The 13,253-nt window shown below is 50.8% G+C and overlaps 2 protein-coding genes across 2 annotated transcripts; both read right to left on the reverse strand.

Moving 5' to 3' along the window:
* Positions 1–814: 814 nt before the first annotated feature.
* ETH_00018970 (ATP-dependent RNA helicase, putative) lies at positions 815–10,403 on the reverse strand (the record flags this gene model as incomplete). Its single annotated transcript, XM_013376378.1, has 18 exons — positions 815–911; positions 1,082–1,242; positions 1,426–1,602; positions 1,795–2,091; positions 2,580–3,209; positions 3,405–3,614; positions 3,717–3,791; positions 4,134–4,233; positions 4,454–4,571; positions 4,778–4,919; positions 5,130–5,232; positions 5,529–5,641; positions 5,831–6,253; positions 6,468–6,539; positions 6,847–6,915; positions 7,254–7,337; positions 7,520–8,362; positions 8,640–10,403. 18 exons carry the CDS (start codon positions 10,401–10,403, stop codon positions 815–817), a joined length of 5,478 nt encoding a protein of 1,825 aa, XP_013231832.1.
* A 1,729-nt stretch (positions 10,404–12,132) lies between these two features.
* On the reverse strand, positions 12,133–13,180 carry ETH_00018975 (cytochrome b5, putative; the record flags this gene model as incomplete). The annotated part of the gene is made up of 4 exons (XM_013376379.1): positions 12,133–12,311; positions 12,576–12,816; positions 12,933–12,998; positions 13,178–13,180. The coding sequence occupies 4 exons, from the start codon at positions 13,178–13,180 to the stop codon at positions 12,133–12,135; spliced, it is 489 nt and encodes a 162-aa protein (XP_013231833.1).
* Between the last annotated feature and the right edge of the window lie 73 nt (positions 13,181–13,253).

A 13,253-nucleotide genomic window follows, 5' to 3' on the forward strand; every position in this document is an offset into this window, starting at 1 on the left:
AAACTACAGGACACAGACCACAAGCCAAAACCTTCACCGCTACGACTATGCAAAACAGCATGACAGAGAGAAAAGGTGGATGCAACGAAAAGACGAAACTGAGGATCCAGAGGGCATAAGCACATTAACATTTCATTTGGCAATCACCAAGCGACTGGGCGTACAGCATTCATATTTAGCTGTGCAGCTTTGAACCATGCGTTGGGCCCATCTACAGATTCAGCACGACCAAGTGCAGCTAAGCAACAGGGCACTCAGTAGCATAGGAATGGCTGTTCCTACTGGTAAGTTATGCGCCATGTGCAAAAATTATTAGCGTGGAACCCCTCCACATTCTTTCTTTAACGAATAATGAGCTGCTGCAAAACACATCCCAAATCCCTCAAAACCAACTCCTGGTAGAAAGCAGTCAGACAACCCCGCATCAGAGCTAAAGCACCTCCCTCCCCCATGCCACTGACTTTTAGAAGTGGCTTTTCAAAGCTTCCTGAGGATGGCTCGTTGACAAGAAAATGTGTCAAGCTCAGAAAGGAACAGCCCTCACAGATTGCTAAATAACTGCATGACAAAGTGACTGACGAGCTGCACGCTGCTGTAAGAGCACGGTGCATGAGTACAAGCATGCTATTGTCCCACGACAGTATCACACCTGATTCACTGCTCTGTCGCGTATACGAGTATTATTGTAAAATTTGTTTCCGAAGGTGTACCTTCTCGCGGAGCCTCAAATGGGCAGTAAAACGTTTCTAAAATCGGTATTCAATGCATGCCCAGCAAAAAAGTCGGCGCCCGAGACGGCATGAAACGATGGCAGCTATACGACAGAATAGCGCCCCACTGCTTGCCGTTGAGTGTTTGACAGGTTAAGTGACTTCAGAGCAATGGACTCGACCAGTTCGTACACTGCGTGCCTGCATTGCAACACAAATGCCGGCGCAGCTTGACCATAATTACGCATGAATTGTGGAAGCGTGCCTACCGAGCAGACAGCTACAGTTGATTAGGCGCAGTCATATAAATGCTTGGAACACCACTGCCGTAGCTACTACCCCTCAATTCACTGTGAACGAGCGCGACCCACCTAGCTCTCTGGACTTGAATGGGAGTTGGCGCTATGATCTCCACATGCAAGAACTTCACACCCGGTGCAAGCTGCGTGCGATGTTTGAGTGCCGGCTCCACATGCTGTCCCTTTACGTACAGCACAGCTCCAGTCTCCTCCATAATGCGTGACATCAACTCCTGAGCGAAAATTGCAAGGGATCCCCCTTACTTATCAACAAATGCCTTTGATCTCACTCATCGATCGCGCACGAAGAGCCGCGTGACATTGTCTTGATTCATCCAAGGCAGCCTCATTCGACGTAGTCTTAAAGATAGAAACTGCTCTATGCTGCAGATAGACGACTAGCTCCTATAACTTACCTTTTGAGTAATTTTGTACCGAGCCACTTGCGGATAATCATTAATTTCCAGTTCGTCAACAAAGTTGCCAGTCTCTGGGCACACAAATCCCTTTTCGGACAGTCCAGGCACTTTGCCAAGAGTCGGGTTTGAAGGCGCAGACACGCTGCTGATAGCCGCGGCGAGCTCGCCCGAGTCCTGTGGATCCCCGCAGCGCAATTATTTGGAAGGCACATAAAGGCACTTCGTGTGAATGACAACTTCCGGCCCAACGGAAAAAACGTACTAACGATCAGCAAAGCTGTAATACTTTACAAGCATGGCCACATCTACAATCACATTCAGGCACAAGGGGTGAGTGAGGCGACCAGATACTCATACAGTGCGCACAGAAAAGGCCTTTATCTTGTCTAGTGCTGTCTGGAGTTGACTGGAGCTTGCTGTGGTTCCTTGTTTGAGAATAGATAGCGCCTCAGCTGCAGCGTCCATGAAAGGATCTTTTTCTTTTGGCACTGCCTGGCCTGTGATAGAGCTGGCCAGAGCCAACTGCATGCCTGGAGCAGCTTTCTGCTGAATTTTGGGGCGCGGCGACAAGTGCTTCTTGTACGCTTCGCGCAACTTATCCCTATAGTGCGCTTGGTCTGCCTCCGGAAGGCCTTTTAGTGCCTGCTGAAGCATGAATTCCACCTGTCGTTACAACAATGGACAGTATTATTAAGGAAATAATAAAGACTCACATATCGATCTGGGAAACATCTCGCGAAGATCATTTGGCCCAAGTGTAACTATCATGTGTTGCGACAGAGCTCCTTTCAAAGCCAAAAACGGTGATGCAATCACGACACGAAAAGGGAAATTTTGTGAAGAGCACTCGGAATTTGCATGCAATTAGGCCCATGCCTAAGGAAGCCTCTTCAGGCACCAGATGCATAAATTCAAGATTTACCACCATGAGAAACAATGTTCTGGTGCAGAAAAAGCTGGCAAGGATCATAACTCTCAACCAGACTCCAGATCTACTAAAGCATCGGGGAAGAAAATGACAGAATCACTGCAACTAAACGCTGCTCTGCTTTCGTCCACTGACGCAACGCGCTCAAACCAAATCCCGTGACTCTGTGTAGCGAGTTACACTTTTGTGTCATACTTTGCTGCGCTTTCGTGAGTTTTCCTACCTGCTGGTCCACGGTCAGCTTCGTCTTCTCGCTGTTAACCGGAGGCAAACCTGGTGGTGGGGAAGGCGGCGTGGGCGGAGGGCGCTTCGCAAGCTCGGCATCCTGCAACTTCAGTATCTTTGCTACTAGCTTGACACGTGCCACAGCCTCTGTCGCGCTCGTCGGTTGCGTGATGTTGTCACCCCCAGCTAGCTGATGTTTTGCTAGCAGGGCTGCCTTTGCAGCGGCAGCCTCGACGGCGGACTGCAGTGAGCCAGGAGTAGCTCCGGCTCCGCCGCCCCTTGCAGATGCAGCTGCTGAGGCTGCAATCATTGCTGCATCCGTTGTAGACATCGTGTTTGTTATTGCCAACTGAGGGGTACTGCCTGCGGAAGGTGTAAAGTCATCCCGTTGGAGAAGCAGTTCGACTTCCTCAACTTCATCATAATCATTCGCTCCAGACAATTCCTTCTTCGCTTGCTGCATCTGCTGCTGTTGACGGCTCTTCTCTGTAATAGAAAATGTGAACCCTTTTCCCCCAAAGCCGCCTCGTTTCGTCTTCTTCGCTAACCCCATGTTGCACTGAACGCGAAATTCTGAGCTTAGAGCCGCTAATGCTGGGGGAACGTTCTGGCCCGATTGAATGAGCGCCTGGGACATGCATGCAGGAGTCCGTTTCCGTGAAACCTCACAAACCAAATTCCATGTAAGCACCGTGATCGGAGGAAACTACAGCTTATGGCTTTTGGAAGGCCGTGTGGCAGCCATCTGAGTGTAGTTTCCAATAATGCGCAGATCTCCTAGGTAAGTGGCCCCCTGCCTATTAGAACTGCAATAATTACTTACCCCTTCAAGTTCTTCCGCCTTGTCTGCCTCTTGAGGAGTTATGAACGTGTACGCAACGCCGATGTTTCCTGCTCTTCCTGTCCTGCCGATGCGATGGACGTAGTCCTCGATATGGGAAGGGCAGCAAAAATTAATCACCAAGACAACCGACGGGACATCAAGCCCACGTGCCGCTACGCTCGTCGCAATCAACAGCGTCTTCGTGCCATCCTGAAAATGTGGACACAGAAGAAAACAGTGCACAAGTGACTCTTCGCATGAACTCAAACCAATCCACAGCAGGAACAGGAACCTGAGGGTTGAAGGATTCACCTTGAATTCCTGGATTGTAAACTCGCGGTCCGTCTGATCCTGGCCACCATGAAGCACAAGCGCCTGGTAACCGTACTGAAAGCACACCGTACGCACACACCTCTACACGGCCATCCTTAAATGCGGAAAAGAAATCTGCCACGGAGGAAACCGAAGCGGAAGCCAAGATAACAATGCCAAATGATGAACATCTGTGGAAGTATGAACACAAAGCAAGAGTAGTTTTGACAAATGGCCACCTTAAGGAAAAGCTCCACACAATTATCATCGTTTCCTATCGCTTGTGTGAATCCATACAGTGAAACAACCAGCATGCACAGGATGCTACGAATAAGCAGAGTGGCAAATACATTAGCGTTCTACAAGGGGACCACAAGATGTGCGCGTCAACTGTCGGGCTAAACGCTAGAAGCAGACCTTCAAAAGCTCGGCAAACAGATCATCAGCTTCTATCTGCTTGTTTACGAAGATGATGATCGACCCGTAATCCTGCCAGTCTCCCAACAGCTGCAGCAGCCTACAACCCGAAATCGTCACAGATGCCAAAGGTGGCACGTTTACGCAAACTGATGAGAAGAACTACTTGTACAGCGCAGACGCAATGTTGCGCCAGCGAGGTGTGAGTGCTACGCTGAAACGTGGGTAAAACCCAGCCAATGGCACAAGAGCGTGGCCCTGAAGCACCCTAAGGAGTTCTGGCGGCTCCACAAGCAACTGTCACTTCGTTTTGTGAGTACCTGTAGAACTTGCGCTCTTCGTCCATCACTTCGACGTACTGCTGCACTTTCGCAGCTGTCCGGCCCTTCTCACCTACGACTACCTCAATTGGTTTGTAAAGGATACGCCGGGCGAGAGCTGAGCCAAAAGAATCACAAACAAACGCCTGCAGATGGAGAGGGGCTTGCTTGGCGGGCAACTTTGTGCCTTCGCAAAGGCACTGAAGCATTGTTAGTCACCAAACTTCGACAGATACACGACATTTGCCTGCCAGAGGTGCTACGTCTCTGTGCTCGGTGGGCAAAACACCCCAATGCAGCAAATGCGACAATTCAGTGACCTACATTCAATGTGGGAAGGAAACGTTGCAGAGAATAGGCAGGTTTGTCTATCAAGGCGGGTGCTTCTAAGAATGGAGGAAATTTGCGGCTCGAAGCCATAATCGAACATCCTATCGGCCTCGTCAAGTACCACGAAAGTTACGCGCTGCACAAACAAGGCACCCAAATAATACACTACAATGCCTCTGCTCTGCTGGACACTCAACTAGGAAGTGATCGGAACAAGCAAGGCCCACAGTAGTGGCCAACGCAGCTACCAACGAATTAACTGTTGTGATGTGGTGAATCACAGCCAGCCTCCACTGCCGAGCTACTGAAAATGTCAATCTTGAATAACATGCAACCCGCCACGAACCTTGAGACTCGTAAACCTGCAAGAATTCAGTGTCAGAACATCAATAAGCCTTCCAGGAGTCCCTACGACAACATCAACCCCTCGCCTTATTTGACCCAGCTGGCTGCATATGCACATGGGATATAAAGCACAGGGAATAAGTAGCGTCATACCAAAGGTTTTCGCAGCAAACACAACGGCATGAACGACAAATGGTGCATAAGAATATAATGGAAGGCGGCAAGAAAATAAGGCGATTGAATTCAAAATCTCGCAAAATCGCTGTGCAAAACAAAACCGCGAAGTGTCTCCAGAGCCGCAGACCTGCTGTACCTGCGCACTGAGCACTGCACTCAATATGCAACCAAGGGAAGTAAAGGCGAAATAACAGTCTGGTGACGCTTTCATACGCAAGCTCACCCGCCAATGCCAGCCCCTCCATAAAGTGAGCCAACGCTTAAGTCCACCAATTTGCACAAACGGGACACCTCCTTTGATATTTGGAGAGAAAGCTCGCGAGTTGGGGCAATTACCTGTGGTTCGAAGGAAGTAGTGAACACCAATGCAGCAAAGAATTTGCGACAGGAAACGGTGGGAAGCAAAGCCACAATGAGGGTACTACAGCTAGCAGCGAAATTCAGCAAGCGTCCCAATAATGCTACGGTGCGTTGGTACGAAATGATGGACGCAAGGGGGCCAGAAGAGACGCTGAATTCCCATACCAGGCCAATCATGCCTTCTTTGAAGTTGCCGTATATCAACATCCTTTCCCCCTTCTCGTTCTTCCGGAAGCGATCTTTATCCTCACTATCTTGTGCTTGCTGACTCCCATGCTGTTTTGCTTTGCCTTCTGCAGTTGAATCCATCGCGGAGCTCGTAGGTCTAGCATCCCCTGGTGAAGCTTGCTGTTGCTGACTCTCAGCGTGCCGCTGCAGGCTCAGTAGTTTCTCCTCCTTCTGCTTAGCGAGGTATTCCTTGTATTGTCTCTTGACGCTAAGTACGTGGCGCACAAGAGGAAGCGCGTAGGCTAGGGTCTTTCCACTGCCGGTCTCGGCTACTGCGATGAGGTCTCTCCCGCACATCAGAATCGGGATGCACTGGCTCTGCACCGGGAACGGCTTCTCAAACCCGCGTAGTTCTAGGTGCTGTGATCAGGAAGTGAACATAAAAGCAAGCCATGAAAAAAATGTATGTCTCTAAAGCGACGTGAGCGGCTTCCCAGGTTTTCACTCAACTGTATTTTGATTCCACAATGATGTTCGTACGGTACCCGGACGGCTAAAACATGATCACCTTTACAGCAAAACCCGTGACCGTCCACATGAAGCGTAATCAACAAAAGAAAGGGCAGGTACTTACCCTTAAAATTTTTTCCGGCAGACCGCACTGGTGGAAGGTGCTGATAGGTCGGGGACATTGCTTCCCCCGGACCTACAAGTACAGCAAGAAAACCCCGGAAGAGCAACATGGTTTGTAACGGCGAAAAGCGACGCACAAGAGCTACCTGTAAAGTTAAGTGAAGCACATGAGCTACTGCCCACGGCAATGCCTTCACTTTGCAAAAACCGTGGGCCAGTTCTCCTGTAGGATAAGATGAACTTCCATCTACAGGAATATATGCCACCTTGACTAAAACCTCGCCTTCTACTCTTTCTGGAAAAATGAAAAGCTCCACTTCACATTTCAAACGAGGGAGCAGGGCACCTGTTGTTTTCCGGGCTGCCCTGCAGGTGCTCACTTTGATGTTCCCGTTCGTTTTGCGTATTGCTTCTACTTCGTGATCCTTCAGATCCGTCAGCTCCTTTACCTGAAGCACACATCAAGTGAGTATGAGACCACAAAAACATTGGATCGCCGGCTCTCTTGGGTTCTTCTTGGCGCGACACAACTGTACGACACACATGACTGTGCATTCGGACAGCGCCATGTCCAACGTGTGGTACAACGGTACGAGGTGATGGATTAAGCAAGCAAACAGCTGAAGGCAATATGGGTTCAAAAAGCCCTCAACAGGATGAACAGACTGTTGTCCACTGCAACGACTGCAAAGGTATACAAAGCAAGCTGCCCCTGTGTCCCATAAAACTGGCACAGCGAACCTACAGCTGCTGAGCCTGAGACACGCTGCAGCTGTGAAATGCTCACCTGCACGTAGAGATTTTTCTTAATCGGGGGGAATTTACAGGAAGCGTGGTCAACGAGGGGTAGTTCCTTCTTCAACCCAACGCGCTGCAGACAAACTACGATATACGCACCAACTCGCCTAGCTGCTCGCAGCTTGTGCCTTTCCATGAACTGGTCCTCAGAATAAATACACATCTGCACGACACTCAGTAGGCACGCTAAGTCACCCTCTCCCAGTGTGCCCTACTCATGGTATGCTACCCGCGAAACCTAGTCCCGCAGCTCACCTTGACAAGGTCGAAGTAAGACAAATTGGCGAGCTGCTCCTTCGCCTGCGCATCATTGTCGTCTTCTGGCTTTCCCTGATTTGAAGCTGCTGCATTTTCCGCTGCCTTGGCGTCAGCGTCGGCTAAATGAGCAGCTTCTTCCTCCTCCTCGTGGTCGGAGTAAAGTAAGACCTCCTCCTCCTCCTCTTCACCTGGTTGTGCCTGACCCCCGTCCCCATCGCCAGAGCTACCGCTCTTTGAACGTGAAGACTCTTTGAGACGGTCCTTCCGCAACATTTCAAGAAACAGCTCATGGTATTTTGCTTCCTTTGGGTCAAACTCATCTGCAGCTCCTGCTTCTACTGCCGCTTGGGATTCTGGCTGTTCACCTTCTGTCTTGACTTCTTCGTGGTGCGCAATTGCACTTGTTGACTGGAGCTCGCGTGCAACACTACTGGGAGCTGAGGCTGCTGTTTGACCCGCAGCATTTGCTCCAGGGGCACAAACAGTTGCAACTGCTGGTAGTGCCGTTTCTTCCTGTTTCACTTGCGGCATATGCGAACTTCGCGCAGACGCAGCATCACCGGGAGACATTTCGTCCTGTGCTCCTTTTTTCGCGCTAGAAATGGGCTCTACAGCCACAGGAGGCGTTGTTGCGGACGCAGGTGTAGAGGCAGTAGAAGCCCCTCTTGGCGGTTCTGGATTTGCAACCGCGCCCGGGGGAAGGTATGCAGCTTCGATTTCTTGCCATCTACTGATCTCTTCTAGTGAGATGCTTTGGGGGCGCGGGGGATCCGTGCCACGGGCAGAACTGTGCCCTAAGGCTCCAGCCTGGTCATCGTGCTCAGCCTTTGTTGCACTCAGCTGTCACATAAGCGGCAGAGTCACAGCAGGCACAGAGCATGTTGGCCAAGCAGCAAGCACATCAAAGCGAATATGCACAATCGAGAGAACTGCCGCATATTGCTAGGCCTATGGGTGATGTGCTGGCAAACAGTCATAGTCACACGAATTCCAAACAACAGTCACGTCGGGAAAGACGCTGGCAGCAACGATACAAACAACGGGTACAGCTCAATCAGTGTATAGCACGCAGCGGCAACAACAGCAACACAGCAAAACACCATGACAAAGGCCTGACCTCATCCTTCGCCTCCGTTTCAAGAGCAGACATAAAGGCGTCCAGAAGATCCTCATCCCCCTTAGCTTCTGGCAGGGCTGCTGTTTTGTGCTGCAGCTGCTTCAACAGCTGCGCCTGCTGATGTTTCTTTAGACGGTTGCGAGACATTGGCTTTGGGGGCTTCATAGTCCCCTGACCACCCTCAACAGCAGCAGCTGCAGAATGACTTCCTAGCGTTACTTCGCAGGTTGTTGTTGCTGTTGACGCGCCTGTAGGTGGCGTTGCGCGCTGTTCCTGCACCTGCGTTGAGTCAGTGATGATGTCTGTTGCGTTTCGTTGCTCCTGCTTGTCCTCAGAAGCAGGGACTGCAGCAGCTGATGCAGCAGCAAGCCCTGCTGCCGCAAGCGCTGCGGAAGCAACAGCTTGAGCAGCAGCAACCGCAGCAGCAGCTGCTGATGCGGATGCCGTCCCTGCAACGAATTCTCTGGCTGCCGCTGACCTGCTCGCGCTGCTGTTCTCAGCGGGCTTGTTCGTGCTGGAGCTGCTTACCGAGAATTTCACGTTCGGAGTGGAGGGAAGCCAATCGTTGAAGGCGTTGCTACTACTGCTGCCGCTGCTGCTGCTACCAGCTTCTGTTGCTGTCTCATCCTTCTCCAGCGATGCGACTCCACTGCATGCTTCTTGCTCCGGTTGTTGCTTCTGCTTCTTGAGGGCTCTGAATCTTTCTAGGCGGCTGAACTTGTCGCTGCTGGTGGACTTTTTACTGGCTGCTGACGCAGTTTCTTGCTTAGAATCCGCAGCACACTCTTTCCCCCCAGCTGCAGAAGCAGTAGCAGTTCCGTCCTTTAGGCTACTGTTGATGCTGGTTTGCGAGGGTGAGAGGCTGCGTTTCGATGGAACAATTCCATTGACAGCCTTCGATGAAGGGCGGGACTCCCTCTCTGCGGAACTGTGCTGCTGGTACTGCTGTTTGGAGGCCTTCTCCTCTTGACGTTCCCTCCGAAAAACTCCGCTGCCACTGCTACCATCAGCTGCAGGACCGTCTTTGTGTCTTGAATCTTCTCCGTCGCACCGTCGGGACTGGCTGCTTCTACTGCTGATATTGGTGGTGCGTGGACTGCTATGCCGCTCCTTACTGCTCTCTGACTTTCGGTGGTCTGTTCGCGAGGACCGATGACTTAGCTCCTCCTGGCGGTTTCTGCCGCTGTCTCGTCCCTCAGGACGATGCCTGCTTCTGCTTTTGCTTCTGGTGCGTTGTCTCGCAGTGCTGCGGCTGGCGTTCCCTGCCTCTAACTCTTTGTCTCTGGAGCGGGAGCGACGCTTATCTTCTCGTGCCTCTCTCATCGTCTCAAAGAAGCGACTACTGTTTTTGGCGTCACTGCGACCACTGACTCTATTACTGCTACTACTACTACTACTACTGTTAGTGCCACTACTACTACTACAACTGCTACTACTACTACTGCTACTACTACTACTACTGCTGCTGCTGTTGCTGCTGTCGCTGTCCACCCATCCCCTCATGCGGCCGACCGGCTTCCGAGTAGAGTGAGAACGATCATGTGATCCTCTTCCACCATCTGATTCTCTGTACCTTGTCCCTTCTCCATCTTTGCAGTTACTGGAGCCGCTAGAGTGATAAGTGCTCCGCTCTCCGCGATGGGAAGCCTCACCATGATTTCCTTCTCTGATTCCACTGCTTTCTGGGCTCCTGCTGCTACGTCTATGACGAACTGACGAGTCTCCATGCCGGCTTGAAGCGCGGCCAACATCTGAAGGTGGCATTCTGCCCGCCCTTTCACGAGAATCGAGGAAATAAGGGGCTAAGCGAACGCAGGATGCTTAGCGCGTGCCTGGCTTCACGGGCCACCAGCTCAGCCAGCTAGAAGGGAAGTGATGACAAGCGCAGCAAGACCTGTCGTCAGCCCAGTTTAAGTACTAGTTACTCAAAGAAGGTGCGCTTGTACAGCATGTTCCGTGCAGTGCCACGGTGAGGCTGCCACGTGGGTAAGGAGAAATGCCCCTCCTTAGGCCCCAATATACTGGAGCTCGGTCCAGGAAATGTCTGTAAACACCTCAGAGCTGGAGAATAGAGTCAAATCCAATTCAGAAAGATCGTAATCTGGCGAACAAGTAAGCTGGGAGCCATGTTCCCTGGTCGTCGTGGCCTAGTCTGGTGGCCTTCTGCTCTCCGGGCTGTGTCCTTCTCTTCCTCGCAAATACGCATATATCTATTCGCATTCGGTATATTCCTTAAGATAAACAGGTTAAGATGGCTTGCGTACGACCGCAGCTGCCGGGTCAAGCTCACAAACAGCATGCAGGTTTGGGCTGCTGCCACAGGCTTCGATGCAATTCCGTAACCGATCATGGCCCTCTACACAAATTTCCCCCTGTGTATTTTTCTTTGTTGGAGTACGCATATTTTAATGGTAAGAGAAACTGAGCGGCCTATGCTTTCAAATGAGGTCTTTGCTTCGGCATGCGGGAGGATAGGGTGACTGCTGCCGAAGCCGTACGTGAAGCGCAGATTGAAAGGACCACAAATCCATTGGTGAGGGACGAACCCAAAAGACCGTTTTATATATATGGCTTAGTATGCACAGCTCTTTGGCTTTTCGTGTAGCCGTTCGCGTAGGCCGTCTCCCCCGGCTCACCAAGACAGCAATACCTGTATGACTACAGTTACGAGTAAAAGTTTAGCCCTGTGCACTATTGGAGGAGAGCTCTACCTTAACTGCGTGGTGTTTCATCTTCTCACGAAGGAGCTTCGACTTGTTGCAGATAACTGCGTATGGACTGAAAAACCACAATTTACACGTCCACTTAGCCCAGCCCAGAGGCTCCGGTGTTTCTACGGACCCCACATCGACACTGTGCATCTGCGAGTTTGCAGGAAGCTCTCCACTGTGCAAGCTGACATTACTAAAGCTACGGCTTCTCTATAAGCAAAAAGTTGGCTCTATCCGAACATCACTGCCCGTACAGTTAGGTAGATCTCCACATTGAACCATGTCCATTCGGTCCCTACATTGGAAACATCCGTCATTAAAATGGACAGTCACGCGGAAAATTTCCGCCCGTATCATTGTTTGCTCGGGCGCAGAAGGCACACAGCCAGATGACCGCCCCCTGTGCCTTTCACCATCGTACCTCTCCCATAAACTCCACACTTCAATAGAGCGGGCTGCGATTGCGCTCTGCGCTCATCGTAGCACGCAGCTGAACTCAGCCGCTTATATTATTAAACTCTCTGTTGTGGAACTGTGGAGAAGTGCTGGTACAAGGTGCTGCCGTCATCTTGAAATTGGTAATATGCCCATATTCCGATCAAAGCAACAACAATCATAACAACGATGAGACTCGTAGACGCGCTTCCCCTGCTCATTCGCGGTGGCTGCAGGCCCGCAAGCAAACAGAAATAGCCCACTGGAAAAGGTGAAACTAGAGCAACTTAAGGATTTAATACAAAAGTACGAACACAATCTGCTTATCCTCGTAAATAGCTTGTGCTTTACTGGTTCGAGCAAGTGCTAGAACGCACCGCGTTCGCAGAGCATTCCTTCGCATTCTCCGGCTTGCACCTGCGCAGATTAGTTTCTCCCTTGACTCTTCCAACAATATATTCATCGGCCATGATGCGTGCTTCTAAAGTGTGTCCTATGTCTTCAAACGTGTCAGTTGCATCTTGCCCTGAGCGTGGCACCACATAGCACATGCACGCAAAAGGCCCCGTGATTTTGTGGATGTAAAATGTCCAAGCCCCTCGCAGAGAGGCTACATGGGGGAATGGCCAGGGATTCATCGACTGAAAATGGGAATCGAAGGCGGGACCTGATTCGTCCAAAGCAATAAGCAAGAACTATGGTTAAGTAAGGTCAGCAGCGACATATGAGTGTGCAGTAAGACACCAAGAACGTGGAGATGGTTTCAATGGGGATGTTTCATTGCGAATACCTGCAACTTCGAGAATGACGTGGGAGCCTCCTGGGTGAAGCTTAAGGAATTTGGTAAGATCGTAAACGAGGCCATGGAAGACACACCAGCAGCTCTGCGCATCTGTGTGTTTCTTGATTTCCTCCCAAGAAAACTCAGGCAGCTTGAGCAGCTCTTCCATGATGAGGCGTAGTGAGATGGGGAGGATGGCTTCGGGCTTCTTTGTTGTGCGGGACTTTGTCTCACTTGATACCGTCAGCGCCTGGACAACGTTGATACGAAAAAAAATATCCACAAAGAAGCATACAGACGGAAAACAACAAATTAAGGGACAGCCTTAAGCGACATGCTGCCTCGTAAGCTGGAGGAGGTCATTACCGGAGCCGCCGCCACGCTCTCAGCAGGGTCCTGTTGCTTCGGCGCAGGGCAGCAAGTTGTCTCTGCCTACAAATAGAACAAATTATCATGCACTAAGTGGACGACAACTAACTTAATGCATGGATTAATTCCCTTAATGAGATCAATATGCATCTGGAGAAGGAATGTGGACTTCGGCTCTGAAGATATTTTGGTGAGGCGTCTCCTACAGAGTAGCTGCAGCCCTTACACCGCAAAGAGCATACCATTCTGTATAGAAAGAGACGTCCCTACTTGACAACAACCGTAGCGACAGTCACGTCTGAGAACGATTGCTGACAG

The sequence above is a fragment of the Eimeria tenella genome, genomic scaffold, assembly GCF_000499545.2.
Source record: "Eimeria tenella Houghton genomic scaffold, Eth_scaff34, whole genome shotgun sequence".
Taxonomy (NCBI): domain Eukaryota; phylum Apicomplexa; class Conoidasida; order Eucoccidiorida; family Eimeriidae; genus Eimeria; species Eimeria tenella.